This window comes from Ambystoma mexicanum, chromosome 3q (assembly GCF_040938575.1).
Source record: "Ambystoma mexicanum isolate Mex_15411 chromosome 3q, UKY_AmexF1_1, whole genome shotgun sequence".
NCBI lineage: Eukaryota > Metazoa > Chordata > Amphibia > Caudata > Ambystomatidae > Ambystoma > Ambystoma mexicanum.
The window spans coordinates 985,613,556-985,633,795 of NC_090926.1; the positions used below are offsets into that span (position 1 = coordinate 985,613,556).

Below are 20,240 nucleotides of genomic sequence, written 5' to 3' on the forward strand. Positions count from 1 at the left end.
CTCACTACTGGATCTCTTAGAGTCAGACATTTCACCAAGAGTAGTTTCTTTTGAACGATCTTGTTACTGTGCTCCTCACAACCTGATCTCTTAGAGTCAGACACTTCAACAATAATAGTTTCTCTTGAACCTTCTGGTTACAGTGGCTCCTCACTACTTGGTCTCTTCAAGTCAGACACTTCACCTAGAGTAGTTTCTCTAGAAACTTCTTGTTACAGTGGCTCCTCACTACTTGATATCTTAGAGTCAGACACGTCACCAATAGTAGTTCTTCACTATTTGGTCTCTTCAAGTCAGACACTTCACCAAGAGTAGTTTCTCTTGAACCTTCTTGTTACAATGGCTCCACACTACGTGGGTTCTTCAAGTCAGACACTTCACCAAGAGTAGTTTCCCTTGAAGCTATGTGTTGCAGCGGCTCCTCACTACTTGATATCTTCGAGTCAGACACTTGAACAATAGTACTTTCTCTTGAACCTTCCTGTTACAGTGGCTCCTCACTACTTGCTTTCTTCAAGTCAGATACTTTACCAAGATTATTTCATTTGAACCTTCTTGTTACAGTGACTCTTCACTACTTGGTCTCTTCAAGTCAGATACCTCGCCAAGAGTAGTTTCATTTGAACCTTCTTGTTACAGTGGCTCCTCCCTACTTGATCTCTTAGAGTCACACACTCCACCAAGAGCAGTTTCTCTTGAACCCTCTTGTTACAGCGACTCTTCACTACTTGGTCTCTTCAAGTCAGACACTTCACCAATAGTAGTTTCTTTTGAACCATTTTGTTCCAGTGGCTCCTCACTACTTGGTCTCTTCAGGTCTGACACTTCATCAAGAGTAGTTTCTCTTGAACATTCTTGTTACAGTGGCTCCTCACTACTTGATCTCTTAGAGTCAGACACTTCACCAAGAGTAGTTTCTCTTGACTTTTCTTGTTACAGCAGCTCATCACTACTTGATCTCTTAGAATCAGACACTTCACCACTAATAGTTTCTCTTGAGCCATTATTTTACACTGTATCCTCACTACTTGATCTCTTAGAGTCAGTCACTGCACTAAGAGTAGTTTCTCTTGAACCTTCTTGTTACAGCAGCTTCTCAATACTTGATCTCTCTATAAGGCCATCACTTTGGTGCATGAACCCCTATGGAAATCCTACTTGTTCTTGGGCTCAAAGTACTGCTCCAGTATTCTGACCGGTGCCTCAAAGGTGTCTCTAGTTTTCCCTGCACCTTTACCCACTGACACGGGTGGCAAGGTCTCAAAATGAATTCTACCTTCAACACCAAGACTGTTCAAGTGTAGCACGCATTTGTACTTTGTGTCAAAAGATTTTTGCACCCAGTGGCTATAAAATAATTAACAAACTGTTTCTTGCAGTGCTCCCCTTGTACCTCTAGTTCACTGGGAGTTGCATGAAATCCTGGAGCAGAGTTACTGTTCATTTCATGGTCACAAAACTTGAGAAATATAATACACTGACAAACAAATTAACAAAACAATATAAAACAATAGATTCTCCAACAAGAGAAAACAATAGTCCTCACCCATTGCCAGGGTGGCTGAAGAGCAGAGGAGCCTCAATGCGTACTGCGCTGAGGGGACACTGAATGGGTCTGCTGTGAAAGCACCAGTACAGGGGACAATTCAGTGTCTTCTGCCCAGAAGTTACACCTTCTATGGACAAATGCTTACAGGGACAGTGCATAGGCTGTTTCAGACATCCATAATGCGGTGGGAGATGCGCTTGATCTTCCAGGGTCTGTGGAGAAGCTGAGCATAAGACAATGGTGCCTCTGCCACCGCACTGTTCTACAAAGCCGGTCACACCATACATCACTGGAACTACATAGCGCTTGCAACTAGCGGACTAGCTGGACACAGCCATTGTACTCACCCCATCTGGGCATCGCTCTGCTGCAGCCACTACGGACTGACTTCCAGACACCGTGCATTCAGGCAGCAACGCAGAATTACCTTGTGCTGCAACTATAATCTGGTGACTGCGCGTAGAGGCCTCTTACCCACTGCCCATACAGCTTCCAAACTGCACCGGCAGCTTCCAGACCATACATCAACCATACAGTCCTGCTCTACATCAAACCTATGCTGTGCTATTTGTAGCTATTTGTAGCAGCCTCTGTTTGTTGCACTGCCACTCTGCTTTTGTTTCAGGATTGTATATGTACTTTACAATTCGGTTGTTGTTGTTGCTTATTTTTGTTAGTATTTGTCTCCTTGTAGTGGACGCGAGTGGCCCTACTTGGATTTGTGTTATTTAATTTCTTTGTAGCCCTCCTTATGAGATCACAAGGTCATCTGGACTCATTTGCGCACATTGGCCTTTTATTTTAGTTGACAGGTTCCCACCTGCTGACCTACCTCCTGTAAAGATACCTTCACCAGACCATTTGGCCTCCTTGCTCGGCCATAATGTGCCATCATGAGTCAACGCGCATGCAGACAGGGTGGGTCATCCGGCATGGCTATGGCATGGCAGAGCCTTACTGTACTGCCTGTGGCCTGCTGCAACCAGTGGCCCAGACACATTAGGACCCCTCTGATGGCAGATTCAGGCATCAGCTCTTCCTCACAATCTGGACTCTCTGCATTTAAAGCCCCCTTCCTGTTACACTATAAGGTTAGGCTTTACTCACCTCTAGTAATGAACCTTCTAGTAAATCTGCTTCATCCTCCAAATCTTGCCTCTTTCGGGAGAACCTCAGAGCTGGCCTTTAAACGCTCGGTCATTGGTTAAAAACCGCACGGCTCTTCTGTGTATTTCAAAAGCATGGTTTATCTATCCTGGCCAGCATTACATCCTCAAGATACAAGATTGTATCCGAAAACCACCACAATCAAAGATCTGACGTGGGAATTATGCACAGTGACAGCCTGCAAACTATGTCACGTTAAGTGGACATGCACCTACTGCTTCTGAATGGCTTCCTCTCTGCATGATAACTTTGCAATTTTGTCACCCGTTCCCTTAGGATATTTTCTGAATTTCTAGTTGCTTTCACCACTTGAGTTCCTGATGCTTTCTCCACCTTGTTATGTTAGGAGGTCCTAATTGCTGGTCGCATTTTCCGGACCAGTTCCCAGGTTCTGCACTCACCACAGCACCTCAGGAACTGGCCACACGCTTGACATTCCTCTATAGACATTTCACCTCTTCAGGTCACTTCAGAGTGACATCATCCTAATTTATTTTGTTATTCCTTTAAAACAAATACCCTAGATCTACTACATCAGCACCAGGCTCAACAAGTGATGGATTTGCTCTGCGCCGTTAGTTGTGACAAGTTTTAGCCCTCCACCCACTCCATCACTGATTATCCCTCGGTTTCGCTGTGCCCATATGGGTGGTCGCTCCTTCCCGGTCGCAGCTGCCAAGCTGTGGAACGCCCCACCCTTCCCGATTCGGGCCACTCCTGACCATTTCAGTTTGGTCTACTCGCGTTGTTGCTGTCAAAGCAGTTGTTGTTCCATCCATTTGATGCTTACGAGTTCAGAGGAAAAGGGAGTGATATGGCATTCAAATCCCCAGAACATGTATCTCTGACCAAGCATTAAGCTGGTAATCTGGTGTCACCCCTTGATAAGGTAGCCTTCATATGAACCTCACAAGGAAATCCTTTAAAACCCACTCAGAACTGGTGCCCACCTAATTGAGCTGAAATTTAAACACTTGTTTCACTGGCAAAGTCCCTGCTCCGGACAACTGCGACAATAAATAAACGTGGTGCTCCAACATCCAAAAAGCGCTTAACGACAAAATAGCTACACTCCAAACTAAAATTGAAAAAAAGAAACAAAATATTCCTCCTTCAACCAATCAAAGAGGTAAACCACCTACTTCTACCAAACCAGAACAAAAATTCAACTTCACCAAAGTAACTCTTTTAGAGATTGAAAAGATAATACTCTCGCTCAAACCTTCCAACTGTCGAGGCGACATATGCCCAGCCCAACTGATAAAAGATGCGGCCAGAGACCTATCCCTATTTGTTTCTAAACTCATTAATGCTTCCTTTGCATCAGGCACGATACCAGACAACCTCAAACAATCATGTGTTCTCCCCCACCTTAAAAAGCAAACTTTGGACCCGTCAATCCCGACTAACTACAGGCCAATTACAATGGTACCATTTCTGTTAAAAATACTAGAGAGAGTGGCTTACTTACAGATCCAAAAATACTTGGAGCTGCATCAACTATTAGGTACCAGACAATCAGGCTTTAGGCCTCAGCACGGTACCGAAACCGTGCTTATCGATCTCAAAACCCAGGTCGATGAGCTGAAAGATCTTGGAAAAACAGCCTTACTCCTCCTACTGGATCTCTCAGCGGCATTTGACTTGGTAGATCATGATGTGCTCTGTACCCACCTGGAATCTGTACCCACTTCTCCACACATGCCATTGAATGGATCAAGTCGTTCTTAAGTGGCAGAACTATGAGGGTTTTCTCTACCTCGGCAGCGGCTGACCCAGTACCTATCACATGTGGCTTCCCCAGGGCCCCTGCATCTCTCCTACCATGTATAACATTTCCACGAAGCCCCTGTTTGATGATCTGGACCTTCTGGGTGTCACCTACACTAACTATGCATATGACACTCAGATTCTCATCCCACTTTCGGGGGATTTTGAACAGGATTTGGCATTGGTGAATAAGATATACCTTATCGTCCAGGCATGGATGGCCCGTCATGGTCTATGCCTGAATGATGACAAAACGGAACTCATACTGGGGAATACACAAAATATCAAAAGATTGAACAATGACTATTCATCATTTGTAATAGATGGCAACACCATTAAAGTAGCAAAAGAGGTAAAAACATTAGGTTTTTACCTCGACTCTTGCCTCTCTCTAACAAAGCAGGTGAGTGCGATGGCCTCTAGTACCGCATACACCTGTAAGTTGCTTAGAGCAGCAAAACCATACCTGTCCGCTACCAGCTGCCGCACCCTATCAAGAGCTCTGGTATTATCCAAATTGGACTATTGTAACGCATTATACATAGGGTCTAATAAATACACGCTGCAAAAAATCCAAACCTTGCAGAACAATGCCCTCAGAGCCGCCTTAGGAATCCCAAGAAGAGAGCATATCTCTGATGTCAGAAGACAATCTAATTGGCTCTCTACAGCAGACAAAATTAAACTTAAAACAGTATCACTAACATTCAAATGTATTAATGATTTAGCCCCCAAATACCTAACAGAAAGGTTCAAAAGAAGAACTTCCAGTATACCTACCTGAGAAGCATATACCAACCAGCTAGTTGTGCCCCCATTTAAACTGAGCACTGCCGGAGGGAACAGCTTCCCTGTCAAAGCAGCTCAGTTGTGGAACTCCCTCCCATCCTCTTTAAGGTCTGACCAATCCTATCCACACTTCAGACTTAACTGTATTAAAAGGCTCAAAGAAAATGACCAAAACTGACCGACACCAGGACTACCTACGTCTTATCCATCTGTTAATCTGTAGCTGAACGCATACTTACATGCTCATGATCATCTCAGAAATGCGTCACCTTCCGTGTTACAGGTTCCTCTGAAGACCCTTGCTCAAAATGGATCATCAAACTTCTTGCTCCACCCATTGTCAAACATCTGAAGCAGACAGTTAATTTGTCAATTTTCTCAAGAAACCTCATTGCTTCTGAATTAGGTGGTTGCTTTACTAAAGATTAAGAAGTCTGCCCAAAAGCTACCGGATCATATATTGGTGGTCTTTCATCCATAGAGAGAGGCTGAGTCTGTGTTGTTGAGGATGGATGATATCAGGACCCTTGTTGATGGTTGCAGTGTCTTTGCTATAATTTATTAGACCTTTTAATACCAATTAACCCCATCTACCACTGGTTGTCCTTCGGATGCCTATAATGCTGTAGAATGTGCAGCTCTTCTTTGGTATGAGTGTGAGAAATTCAACCATCAGCATGGTGGGTGATTGTATACGAATTGTTCGCACTACCATTGTTCGAATTACAATTGACCTTTGCACAATTGACCGAATTTTGAAGGTCAATTGTTACATATATGCGGGGGGAAACACCCTGGAATCCCCACCCAATGCAAATCCATCTGCAACCCCCCACCCAAACCCCTTATATATATATAAAACCAACCCAATATATATATATATATTTCTGAGGCTTGTGGAATCTGCTTAGATCACATGCTGTGCATAGGCCGACATCTAGTGGAAGCTGCGGAGTATTACAGTTTTTTTTTAAATGGTCAATTGTGCAAAGGTCAATTTGGACCCCTGAAATTCAGTCAATTCGGACATTTGAACAATTGTGTTCGAACAATTTGGGTAATACCTGGTGGGTATGTGCTCTCCGGGGCTTTTTTGAAATTTTAAATGAAACCGAATGATGGGAGATCAACTTCTGGAAAATGTGTGGGACTAATCCGAGTCAGGAAACCCCAACATCCTTTCATATACAATGTGTCAACCTGATGCCAGCTCCCGCCTTCAGAATCAATTGACTGTGAAATGTCATGTCTGGGACTGCGTGTTTACAGCAGTCATCCCTGCAAGGGGACCCCATTCAGAAGGTACAAGTATGTGGATTGACGGCACCAGAATGTCTGGTCTCGCCGCATCTTCAAGGGAGACCTTCAGCCTTAATCAGGAACCACAGAGAGCACCATTAACCATAGGGACCGTTTGATCCACAACAGACATGAAGATGGTTGGGTCTTAGTAGTACATGTTTTCACCCTTTTACCTTTTCTGTTGTAAAGCACTCTGTTTATGACCTCACACATACAGGAGATTGTTGGTGGGGAACCAGGATTGGTTCATTACGGTAGACTTAGCCTATACCAAAACCTGTGATCCATGTGCCTTTAAAAGAGGGCAGAGACGCTCTTTTGGCAGATCATCTGAAGACTTTGCACAATGACACAATGAAGCCAGCATTGGACCTTGGCTGAATGTGCAGTCTGCCATCTTCCAGCAGTGAAGGAAGGCCAGGACCTCCAAGAGGGAAGCAAGATCCCTCCCCTAACATCTCCAATGGAACAGGGGGTGATACTGAATCCAGAAGACCCTTGAGCATCTCCAGAACTGGTACCCAGCCAGCACACAGCATGCCCTGTTAGGCTCTGCAGCAAGCTTCCTATGTGGGAAGTACCAGAGAGTGCCTGCAACATTCTCCTCAGCATTGGGCCATCCACCTAAAAGCACCACACAAGCCCATTGAAGAAGCTAGGAGGAGTGCATCGACAGGCATCTACCGACGTCCGCCTCAAAAGGACGTTTTTGACCCAGTTGAGTCCCTCTTGCTGCAGCCAACTGCATCTCTGACTGTTGTTATGCCGCATTCCCTAAAGCTGTCTGAGACACCTCGAACAGTGCTTCAGAACCACTGAGACAATGATTCCTGATCCCGAGCCGCTGTGTAGGCCAGTGTTCAGCTGTCCATCCAGCTTCGCTAGCCGAACTGCCTGCCGCCTGATAGCCGCAGCTGTCTTCCATTTTGAACTCTGTCATAGAAGCTGCAAAGCGCCCTGAAATCGACTCAACCCTGTCACGCACCAACAACTCCCTCGCCTATTGCATGTTAACAATGCCTTCCACTGAGCCATACATACATGGCTGGTTACACATGGCTAGACCTCTGCCTATCCACAGGCAGCACTGGAGCACCAAGATGCCCAACTAGTCGATATTTATTTTATATGCGTACAAATCTGTGAGTTTTATGATTATAATGTACATGCATACAAAGGGCTGGAGTGCTATTTGTTGGAATCAGCATTTCTCTTGGCTGTTCCGCTCTCATTGCTTACTCATACAATGAGGATAATTCTAATACAAATGTGGCTCAAGCAGAAGTGGACTGGAAATCAAAAGACGTCCAAGAAATAATTTTCAAAGTGGCCCCATAGTACATATTTTGAGCAAGCCCAACCCTTTTCCTATGAGAACATTTGAAAATGCATACACAAAAGAGGCCCAGGGTGCAGAGGCCTACCAGGAAATCTACAGAGTTCCCTGTAGGCCAATCCACCCTTGGGCTCAAGGATGGAAAGGTTTGTAGTCGTACAAACAGAAAACCCTCCCACGCACAACTTGAGGTACCAAAGATATTCATTCAATTCCTGGGTAACAAGGTTCCACTGACCCCAGTTGCGTTGAGAACCTTCTCAGTTGGGAAGGCCCAGGTGCAACTGGAATCAGACCTGGTGAGCAGCTCATATACGCATTCGTCATCATTCAGTCCTTAGTCTGGTGCATCCTCTCCAGTGTATTCTGACTATCATTCATCATCACTCAGCCTTTATACTGGTGCATCCTCTCCAGTGTATCCTGACTATCATTCATCATCACTCAGTCCTTATACTGGTGCATCCTCTCCAGTGTATCCTGACTATCATTCATCATCACTCAGTCCTTATACTGGTGCTGCCTCTCCAGTGTATCCTGACACTCATTCATCATCACTCAGTCTTTATACTGGTGCATCCTCTCCAGTGTATCCTGACTAGCATTCATCATCACTCAGTCCTTATACTGGTGCATCCTCTCCAGTGTATCTTGACTATCATTCATCATCACTCAGTCCTTATACTGGTGCATCCTCTCCACTGTATCCTGACTATCATTAATCATCACTCAGTCCTTATACTGGTGCATCCTCTCCACTGTATCCTGACTATCATTCATCATCACTCAGTCCTTATACTGGTGCATCCTCTCCACTGTATCCTGACTATCATTAATCATCACTCAGTCCTTAGACTGGTGCATCCTCTTCAGTGTATCCTGACTATCGCTCTTTCTAATGGTTCGTACTGATGTGTTGATGTGTTATTGCTTCGGTTTTCAGGATGCATCTAGACAGTTTTTTGATGCTGTGCGCATATATTTTGTTCAGGCTTGACCTGACCTTTTATCACTGTAGGAGACTGCCGCAGGCTGGCTGCATCTCGCCCATGTTACTTAATAAATAAGAGCATAGCATGGGTTCAGAAGAGACACCAAGCTTACGAGCGGTTCCTCTCCGACACCACAGTGGAGATTTCCAAAGGTCCCTTACATCTCTGGTTGGCCCCAGGAGTCCTGAGAGGGGTGGTCAACCATCTTGCTGTTATTGACACCAGACTTTTCCCGGGACAGTCTGGGGAAATCACCATCCGTCCCGGGAGTTTTTTCATTTTAGAAAACCCTGTCCTGGGTTTGCATGGTTGGATGGCTATGGTCCCGGTTTTTGCCAGTACCCGATTTTGAAATCCCGAAATCGGGTCCGTCCCGGCACGACTCTTTCTGCGTGAATGGGGGTGTGAAATGCTTTTCACGCTGCCATTTCCTCCCACTTCCACTCCCCGGCGCACTCCTCCAATGAGAGGAGCAGTGCTGCCAACTCCTCAGTAAGGAAAGTAGCTATTGGCCATGTGCATGATGGGTAATTGCCAAAGGCTCGGTTGTTATAGCCCCTCATTCCATTTTTCACCCAGCTAGTTGCCTAATTATACGTGTGGCATGGTCTGATGACCTACAGATGACAGTACATAACATAATGCATAAGTGCAGTATAGTATGCATGTCGATATGTCATAGCCAGAAGTAAATACCTATCAGAAATAGTCATAACTATATTTTGCTTCTTTATGAATTGCAGAAAAAAGGTAAAAACATGTAAAATTCCTCTGCACGGCTCTTGTCCGCTTTCAAACCAGAAACTATTGCAGCCCTAAATTGCTGTACAGGTTTGAACGCTATGGGAACCTTGAAGCACCCGAAATGTGACAGTTCCAGTACTGACACAATGCACTGCTCTGCCAAAGCACCTCACTTAGCTGCTTCTGATCTGCAGAGCCCTCTGCTAGGTCAGCGTCACGGTTGGACTGGGGCATAAAATTGTCTCGGGCACCAATGAAAAAGTGGCCCACAGTTGCAAATGGCTCTTCCTTCTTTTTGTGACACTGTTTTAATAGTACGCAAGCAGGAGCTTTTGATAAAATGTGATGCAAGTTGTGCAGTTTAGAGAGTATTTATTCAGAAACAATGGTCAACTACTAGCCGCACGGCTAGCGAGAAATCTAGCGACTTTTTTCTATTAGTTTGGAAACCAATAGAAAAAAGTGTACGTTTCCAAACAAATGGAAGAAAGTAGCTAGATTTCTCGCTAGCCGCTTTTACAGTAGAAAGTCGCTGGGGGGAGCGTGATTTCTTGCTAAATATAGCGAGAAAGTCACCAAGTTGGCAACACTAGAGAGGACTGTGCTTGTGAGCACACCCTCTCCCCTCCTCCCCCATCAACAGGCCAGCGACATAGATATAGGACTACAGTTATATTTGTATTTACTTTAGTCCTACTTCTATGTCTATTTCCTGGCTCGGTTTAAAAAGAAAAAATCTGGTCACCCTACCCTTGCATCGAGTTAGAAGTGGCCGTTCATATAACATTCTGCTTCCACATCTGTTATGTATCCTATGTATAGCACTTTCATTTATGGTATCTATTTCTAAGCGCTGTAAGTAGTGACAACATTTACTTGGCGAGGCGATGGTGCACCCCTGGTCCACGTGGCCGCCTTGCCCAGGATCCATTACTTCCTTCTGCTGTGGCCAGTGTCTCTCAAGACTCACCCGGGTGGGGAGTGAAATTTCAACCCTGGCTTTGGACATGTTCCATGGGTAACTCTGCCCGCCAGGTCTAGAAGTGATGCAAGGCCAGCCCAATACCTGCCTTGGTCTCATTATGGGTCTGGAGCTGTTGATTCTGTCTTTGTAATATGCTGTATTAGTTCAAGTAATGCTCTGCTGGTGTGGCATATTACATGCAATTGCACATATTATGTTACAGTATTTGTTGTCATGTAAATTATATTGTTGTTATGTTTAATTATATGTTTAAGAGAAATGGCGTGACACCCACGCCGCCCAAAGCCGACTATTAATGAACACGTTTAGACCGCCATCTGGTTTGCTCCTTCTTGTTCCTTCTCTCGGCTTTGTCTTTGCAGATCTGCTCTGCTTATCTGTCTCTCCCCTCTCCCCCCCATAGGGTCTATCCCAGTTCCCTCTCTGTGTATCACTCTGCTCCTTCCAACCTCCAGGCCATCCCCCTCCCTGTCCCTTCTTCCGTCTTTCCTCAGTCTCTGATGTTCCAGTTCTCTCCCTCATCTCTCACCATCCATGTATTTATTCTCGACTTCTCCTGGCCCATTTCTTCATTTCTCCCCTATGCTTTATCTATAATAACATGATTTTATTTTGCACTTCATGGCACATTTCTGATTGGAAATGCTGTAATAATAGCTTAGTCGGTGCACCCACCCTTGAAGGATGATGGGCTGAGTGGGCCCTACCAGGCCTCGAACCAGCGACTGCAGGTAGTGTACCGATAGCTGAGGCGAGCACTTAACTCGCTGAGCTATCTCCCCAACGTACTTATCTGCTTAAACTCGCCATCACTTCATCGTCCCGTCGCTCTACCTTCATTCTTCCTCTCCTCTTGCCTTCTTCTCTCCCTCGTCCCCACCATTAGCTCACTCCCCACCATTCTCACTCTATTCCTCTCACATTCTTCCATACGCTTTCTCCTCCTTGAGATCCTTCTTCACGCCCCCTCCTTTTCTTCTCTTCCTCTCCAGCATCTTATCTTCCGCTCTCCCTGCTTCCCTTTCTCATTGTCTTTGTTTCTCATCTTTGGCCCCTCGATCTTCCTTCCTCCTTTTTGTTTTCTCCAAAGATAACTCACTTCAATAACAGTTTTAAGACCCGACCCGTCGGGCCAGCATTGCTAACCCAGAGGCATCCATAAAAGGCCAAAACCCGACACCCTAATTATAGATCTCAAGGCAAATGTTTGAGCTTTCATGGCGCCATGTTTGCAGCTGGAAATGACACAAGAATGTAGAAGAGTTTGCCCCTTCGTCTGAGGAAGTGAGACTTAAAGGACTCCAGGCAGCATCAGATTGGCCCCACAATCTTCGAATCAGATCCCATAGCAAAGGAGGGTGGAGATGCAGAAATGGGGCCGCGCCTAAAACCTTCCACTTGTCTCCTGGATGTCCTTCACTGTGCTGAGCATGTTCCAGGGTCGGGCTGTTTTGCAGTGGGACTGGCCATGCTTAGCGCTGTGTAGGGTGACATGAAACCCACGTTTTTGCTAATGTATGTGAGGAATTCCACCATCTGCGCAGGGAGAGTGCACTTGCCTGGGCTTTTTGATTTTTTAATAATGAGAATGAATGATGGGAGATCAACCTCCGAGGACTGTGTGAGGCCATTCCGCACACACTCCATCTGCTTCCTGCACAAAACGCATAGTCACATGAACTGCACGAAAACACAGGCTACAGGCGCAGTCTTCACCTGTCATATTCAGCTGGAATGTGATAGCCCGGGTACATCAAAGCGTCTCCAGAAGGGGGAAGGCACACCTTTCTCCAGCCATGAGCAGCCAAATTTAAATATTAAAGGCTCCATTGATCTGTATTCCTTTTGACTACTCCGGCTGGTGGAAGTGCATACTAACAAGATAATTGAAGCAAGCCTCTAGGAGAGGCTTGGTTGCCAGAGAAGACAACAGGAAGGGGGGACTAACACCTATTTGGTATGCAATGTGCCTACTTGAAGTTAGTTACCACCTCTCGGTATGAAAGGCAGTGAATGGCCTGTCTGGGTCCAGCAGTTACCGCAGGTGTCCCTGCAGAGCAGACCCCCTTCAGAGGGACGAAGGATGTGATTTGGGAGAGACAGGAAGTCTGCTCCCAACACATACTTCAAGGGAAGCCTGTGCTTTAACCAAGAGTCAGAGAGGACTCAGTTAACCAGAGAGGCACTTTCATCTACAACAGACAGGAAGATGGGTGGGACTTAGGTATATGTTGCCACCCCTTGTCTGTCATGTTGCAGAGCACCCTGGTCCTGACCTCATGCATAACAGAGGATTGTTGGTAGGCACCCAGGATTGGTTCATTAAGGTAGGCATAGCCTGCACCAATCACTTGGACCCATTTTGCTTTAAAGGAGGGCTGAACCTCTCATTTAACAGATCATCCGACGACTTCGAAAGGAGTAAGAGGAAGGACTGATATGGATCCTGGCTGAAGGTACAGTCTACCTTACATCTTCCACCATTGAAGGAAGGCCAGGAGTTCCAAGAGGGATGCAAGATCCCTCCCCTAAACATCTCCCAGGGAACAGAGGACTCAGACTCAGAGGACCCATCCAGCAGCTCCAGAACCAGTACCTAGCCAGCATACAGCGTGCCCTGCTAGGTTCTGCCAGCAAGCTTCCTAGGTGGGAAGTGCCAGAGAATTTCTGGACAAAGGACAAGGCTGTTGCCGGCAAACACTCTCCTGAGCTTTGGGCCATCCGCCTTGTAAGGATATGAGCCCTGTGAAGAAGCTAGGAGGAGTGCCACACAAGCATCCTCCAGTGTCCATCTTTTAAGGACATTTTTGAGACAGTCGAGTCCTTGAACCACATCCGGCTGAAACGTTGACTGTTGTCACGCCGCTGTCACAATAGCCATCGGATCCACCTTGACCAGCATTCCAGATCCGCCGACCAGCACAGAGACGATTCTTGGCCCTGAGCCACCGTGCTGGACAGTCTGTAGTCGTCCCACCAACCTCGCTTGCCAAACTGCTTGCCACCTGGTACCCGCAGCTGTCTCCCATCACTAACTCTGTCTCAAGGGCTGCAAAGCACCCTGGAACTGCCTTGATGCTGTTGAGCACCAAGAATTCCTTCAGCAACAGGTACATTGTTGTTCTACCCACCTGGTCCTTCTCCGAAGACCCTTAGAGACAGTTACAACCCTTTTCCCCCTTGGTGGTGGAACCGAATAACCTTGAACTGTAAGACTGATTACTTTACCAACTACCCTCCTGTCAGTATCCAGAGTGCATCCCTTTCCTTTGTGAAACTGTCTCTCCTCTGTGTTCCTTTACTGGGTGGGTCGTATTTGTAGTGTGCTAGAACTGTCTATTGTAGTAATAATAAAGTAGATATGTGTATACAACCTTGCCTGGACAGTCCCTTTTATCATTGGGTAATAATTGTATTTTCGCTGTGTTACAACTAACCCACTACCTACGACCTTGTGGATATAAGCCTGCCGTTCTATCCACGTTACCAAAACTGGACAAGGGGGTCTTATAATTCACTTGTATTCCAATCTGTTCAGATCCCTTCTGGTGTACTAGAGGTGTGGGGTTGATTGATGGTTTAGAAACTGATATTCATCCCTGGACCTCTGGTGCTCTGGAAGGTGATTTGTCGCAATACAAAGACTCTAACCCGCAGAACCATTTTCATTATTGAGCTCGCTCCATAATGCAAATTTAGATACAGTTTCGTGGGACCCAGAGGGTCCTGAACGGTGGGGGAAGCGCTCAACCTCGCATAGTGTAGACTGTGCAGTGATGCCTGGTATTTGTATGTATTAGAGATCGTGCTTCTCCCATTAACACTGTGCACTAGGAGCAATACAGAAAACACAGCATTCCATAATTGGGTGCTTTGAAGTGGTAGGATTTTAAGTCATTACAGCAGGAGGACCAGGGGATGGATGTGACACATGGGCACATTGAAATGGGACAACAGAGACCAACAGATACGTTGTCAAGAATGATATAGTTAGGTGTTATATTCACAGTACTATACCAGGTGAAGCAGAGGGTAATAAGGTTTGGGGTGTGACATCACCGGGCAAGTGAGGTGGGGATAAATTTACTTCTATGAAGAAGGTTTATACCAGTCTCCCCGGCAGTGGAGGTGATGAGCTGCTGTAGCTTGAGGTCACTGTCAAAAAAGACCCTATGGTTGTGTGCCCAGTGCAATTGTGTGTGTATAGGTGGGGCCATGTAGTTCATGTTGGAAGATTACTTAAGCAGTAGGGCTCGAGGAGGGGTGGCATTACCGGTCGGGTAAGGCCCGCGGGGCGGTAGTTAGAATCACGAGCGGTAATGCCCCCCCTACGAGGGTTCTATTGCTATTAGTACCCTGGCACGTCATACCACAGTAATAAAAGCATGTTTTCTCGAGTTGTAAAACGGCATGGAAATCATTTCATAACTTGAGGAAAAAAAGAATAAAAGAAAAAGAAAATGGCCATTAGGGATGGGGGAGAAGGAACTCCATGTAGACCCTTCTCCCTTTCCATGGTAGCCATTAACAAAAATAGTAAAAACACAAAATGGCTGCCATAGAATGGGGAGAAAGGACTACATGTAGTCCCTTCTCCCTTTATGATATGATATGGTATGGCATTTGTAACACGCCTATACACAAGTCTTTCAATGGCCGCCAAGGAAGATAAGAAATGAACACTGCAGGAATGGGGCTCCCAACTGAGTGCAGCGGGTAAGTCTTTCCTGGCTGGGTAAACAGCCCGGTGGAGGGCCAATCAGATTGATTGTTACGATCTGATTGACCCTCGCCGGGTACTAATGTGGTTAAGAGGAATTTAGCCTGAGACAACAAAGTGCCATCTAGTGGCAGATGGCAGAGATTTGGTTGGATGGATATATGGGACTACAGTAGAGAAATGAAAGAAAAATAATATTTGGCAGGAGAATTTAAAAGGGGAGATAAATCTGCAGAGAGAGGCGTTATAGAGTGTGAGGAGGCGTGGATAAAGCAAAGCCTTTGCCAGTAGACTCTCATTCTGGGTATGCTTTTTGAAGGAGAACAAAGGCTTTTGTCCTGCGCAGACTCCCGTTTCCAGGCTGGTTGCCATCTTCCTTAGGGCACTGGAAAATTCTGTGGTCGCCCAATCCATTTGCCAGCCTGGAGTCTGTGAATTTGGCAAATTATTGGAATGCTACTTACTCTGGACACTTAAAAGATGTGAATTTCAGCAGTTATCTGCATTGGGCACTGCAACTCACTCTGGTGCTAGTTCTGGTGTCACGCCAGACACTGATGGTGGTGGCTTCCCGCTGAGTCCTCAAAATTGCCCCTTGTCGGAATACCCCACTTCTCCTGGAGGCCTCCTGTTTAAACCCTGACAAATGATCCTGAATGCAGTGGAAACCAACAGTGTGCACCTCTTGCAGATTACTTTAGACCCAGGAGATGCTGAGAAGCCCAGGACTCCGCCCTATTCTGCAACCGTGGAGCTACTCGCTGAACCATTGGGGCACTGTATTGGGCGGAGGCATTAAACACTGATTTGAACAGGCTGTGACAATCCCACCTTCCAAACTATCTGCAGACATCGGAATCCCCCTTAGTCCCCATAAGCAGAGGCGTCGCTAGGGGGTAACTGTTTTTTTGTTGTTGGTTGTAGCCCCGGATAGAAGCTCGGGGCTACAACAAAAAAGCTAGCTAGCTCTGTGTCCTGACAGTCCCTACATTAGCATAGCCCCTGGTCTTTTTCCCGGCCTAGCAACACCCCTGCCCATAAGAGCTTCAGTATGCATTCCCACTTAAGGAGAACACTGTGATCGGAAATCCTTAGTGATGTTATCTTAGGTATAATTTGTGGCCAACTGTTCAGCCTTTTCAGGGCCTTGTGGCACTGATAGCCGTCTCGCTGGGCAAGAATTAGTCCTGCCTGAGGTAAGGAACCTTCAGGGAAGTCCTCAAGGGGGAGAGCAGTGATACGACTGCCCAGCAGCCTAGAGTGGATGCACTCAATTTGGTGGCTCCTCTGTGCACCATGACCTCTGAGTGGGAAGACAGCCGTTACTGTGGTGCTTAAATGTGCATTGGTCCATCTTCTTTCTAGTGTTTCCTTCCAGCCAGTTCCTGTTGGTCTTTTTGTCCCGGGTACAGTCAAAAGTCTAAAACAAGAACTGCTGCAGAGCTTATGCCTGGTCCAGTCCATGGAAACAAGCCAGAATCTGGACAACTCTCCTATCGAGTCTGGAATCCTTTCTCTCACCCTCATTCTGAATGGGCCACATACAGAGAAAAGCATGGAAAATGGCTTTCCATACTTTTGACTGCTGATAAGGGTGCTGAGGAGTTCCCCTGTAATAACGCTGCACTGTGGTTCTGGTGTGGCTTCCCTCACTGTGCGGTAAATCCTCATGCAGGTACATCGGGATCAGTTTTCTGAGCCCTACATATCAGCAACCTGCCAGAGGATTATGCCCATTTTAACTGCATAACAAAAAAAGAAGGCACCTTACATTGGAATCAGTGGAGTAACGATGGTCGCCAAGTTTGCCATGGTGGCTGCCATTGCAGATCTCCACTGTGCATTTGCATGTATGGCTGAGATCACCCAAGACTCACCACACACTCCGGGGAAAAGCAGGGTAACCTGGACAGATCCTGGTTTCCTGAGGCCTTCACTGCAACAACCTGATCCATCTCATCCATATGCAGGGATCTATCAGAATCGCTGGCAGGGGTGCGCGGCCGTATGCGCACTATTATGTTAGTCTTGCTCCTCCCAGCGATTGTTCTTGAAGTTAATCAGAATGAGTCCATAAGTGTATGGGACTTTGTAAAAGTGTTTTCCACTGCTGAACAATCTCATAGACTTTCACGTGACTCTGGGTAACTTCAGAATTATCCAGCAGGATGTTTTGACCTCAGACACAATTGAACATTGAAAGCAACCTGTCATGGCACCTGATCATGCTTTAACATCTTTCTCCTGTTGGCATGGGGGATCATTATGAGTATAGCAGTATATTGTAAGTACTTAAGTATTTATTTTGTACAGTCCCTAGAAAAACTGCATGCAATACATTTTTTGGTCCCATGCCTTTAGAGATGCCCTCGGGAGAATTCCCTAATCTTTTTGGCAGTAAGAGGCCGGTGAGCCACTAAGGGGGTGAGAATGTGCGCATCACAGACCTGTTGATACAATAACGCACTTACAAGCAACTGACTAAGGTTGCACAGTGGGCACCATTTTGGTCCTAGAAACATGGAATACCGAATCTGTCCTCAGGGCAAGCAGTGGGTTGTTGCCAAAAGGGGCTGCATGAATGCTTGCACTGACAATTGTTTGCGATTGCGCTTTGCTGCAGCAATCACTGTGTGCTAGTGACTGTGCTTCCTCCTTCGAGCTGTTGCTGGGAACTATTGTGCTTTATTATAGCAGTCTACCGGTGCTAGCATTTTTACTTCCTCTGAGAGCTGTGCCTGTGTTTAACACCCGTCCTTTCACTTCTCTTTGGTTGACAGGAGATGGTCTATCGGCTTACCACCAAAGGCCTGATTGAGGGTGTGATCTCTGGCTACAACGCAACTGTCTTTGCCTACGGCCCTACAGGTAAGTCCCTCGCAGCTTGCACACTTCTACTCTGGTGCCACAGTACATTCCTCCTCACGTACAGCTCGGCCTTTGGGTGCGTCCATTCCCACCTGCAACTATTCTAATGGTGCCACCGTGACCGGCGGCATGTCCCTTTTTAGTCTTCGCTTATGACAGAACAGCGGAGTCCCTACCCACCCGCGCCTGGGCCTGTCCTCGGCCAGTCAGTTCATTGAGTACTAGTAGTGTGCACAGTGCTATGTGTAATCACTTACCTACGAGCAGCCAATTGACCTTAGGCTCCTTGGTATGGCAACGAATGCCAGTGGGCAGTTGACTCCAGGTAGGTTTAGTTCTGTAATTACTTCACCCAGTCTACTACCTTGGGTCCTTGACTGATCCGAAATCTCAAGCCTGGAACTCAGTGGGGGGGAAGGGGGTACATCAGGTGGTTTAGTGCTTGTATAGTTTGACCCTCATAAACAAGTGTCTTTGTAGCAACAAGAGTATCATTTGATTTCCATCATCAGATATGTATATTTCAGAAAACACAATTCCATAAAAACAACATTCTATATGCAATGCGGTATACAATCTCAAAACGTTAAGACAGTTAATTGCATTTATCAGCCATATAATTAAAATAGATTAAAAATATCTGATACACATAGCAACAGTATAAGCAGATATGAATTGATCATATACATTATATTTCAGAAAATATATCAGTCATTTCTTTAAAATGCAGTTGGCAGAAAGGCCCCCCACCAAAAAAGAGTAGCCTCTGTGGTCTGAGTACATGTGTGGGTCGCGGGAACCCGCTGAGTCGGATGAACCATCTCTTCTTGGTCTTCTGTGGACAGTTTTGGGGCTCACCAGTTCTGGAACCTCCAGACGTGGCAGTGTCAGGGGCATTCCCACAGTACAATGCACAGCTATTTGCCCCGGATCACACATCATGGGGCTGCGCTGTGACTGTCCTGTTTTTTTAGGGATGTTCCCTATTTTGTAATCTGTTTATACTGACCACACAATGTCCCTTAAAATAGCTTGTCAAAGGTGGCAACCCCGACTTACCACCAATGTGACTGACTCACACCCATTGATATAGCTTGTCTAGGGCTTTCTGGCATTTGAGAACTTTGTCTATAAACACTCATAGAACGTATCTTCTTAATGTCCCCCAAAGAAGCCGATTTTAAATCCGCAAAGGCGAGTTGTCATGCCGGGGTCAGCTGGTGGAGTACATGTCTTAATGGATGAGGTCACGACTGAAGTCGAGGGTACAAGCGGGTGGACTCCGTCCACCCACTTTTTTCAGAGGGTGGACTCAGTCCACCCCCCCAGCTAAAATGAGAAACATTGAATGTCCTCTTTGAATGTATAGATGAATGCCAACCGCAGTCGTCAAGCTTGCAGGCCGGACACTTGACCACTGCACTATATAACCTGATGAGAAATAAACAACTTAAGGTAAAATGTCCCATTTCGGTACTGCAAGTCCCAGGGAAAAATTCGTATTGGCTTTTGAAGTTTAAAACATGCACACATTTTAACATTTTCAAAAATACTATTAGAAGTTGATTTTATGAAAGACAAATGCCATTCGTCCTGTGCAATTTGGGTGGTTATGGAAAGCCAATTTAATGAAATGTGCATATTTCACATTGATATGCTGGTTTCATGTGCTAAAATCGCGCAATCCATGTAAAGGATGCAGGGGACACCCACAACCACTGAACCCATTATACCATTTAATGGGAGTGGGGGACACCCCTGCAACTCCCGCTCCCCTTAAATGGTGCACCTTTAACTGGTCAAACCACTGCATTTTTGCCGCGATTTTTTGTACAGGCGACATTTTTTGCTGCGATTTTATCACTGCACACCGACTGCTAATGTCTGACAATGTCGAATCCCATTGCTTTCGTTGATGAGTTCCCCCACTTTCATTTTTAGGGCTTGACCCCTGGATGAGGTAGAGCGAAGGCAGTGAAATGAAGGGACTCAAACACTTTGGGGGAGCTAAAGGGAAG

General features: G+C 46.0%; 1 protein-coding gene across 2 annotated transcripts in view; it reads left to right on the forward strand.

The window, feature by feature from the left end:
• KIF19 (kinesin family member 19) overlaps window positions 1-20,240 on the forward strand; it is a 447,302-nt gene that overhangs the window by 252,904 nt on the left and 174,158 nt on the right. For both annotated transcript variants that reach the window (XM_069655131.1, XM_069655130.1), the window contains exon 4: window positions 18,135-18,222. In XM_069655131.1, the coding sequence (XP_069511232.1) occupies window positions 18,135-18,222 (88 nt within the window). The remainder of the gene's footprint in view (window positions 1-18,134; window positions 18,223-20,240) is intronic.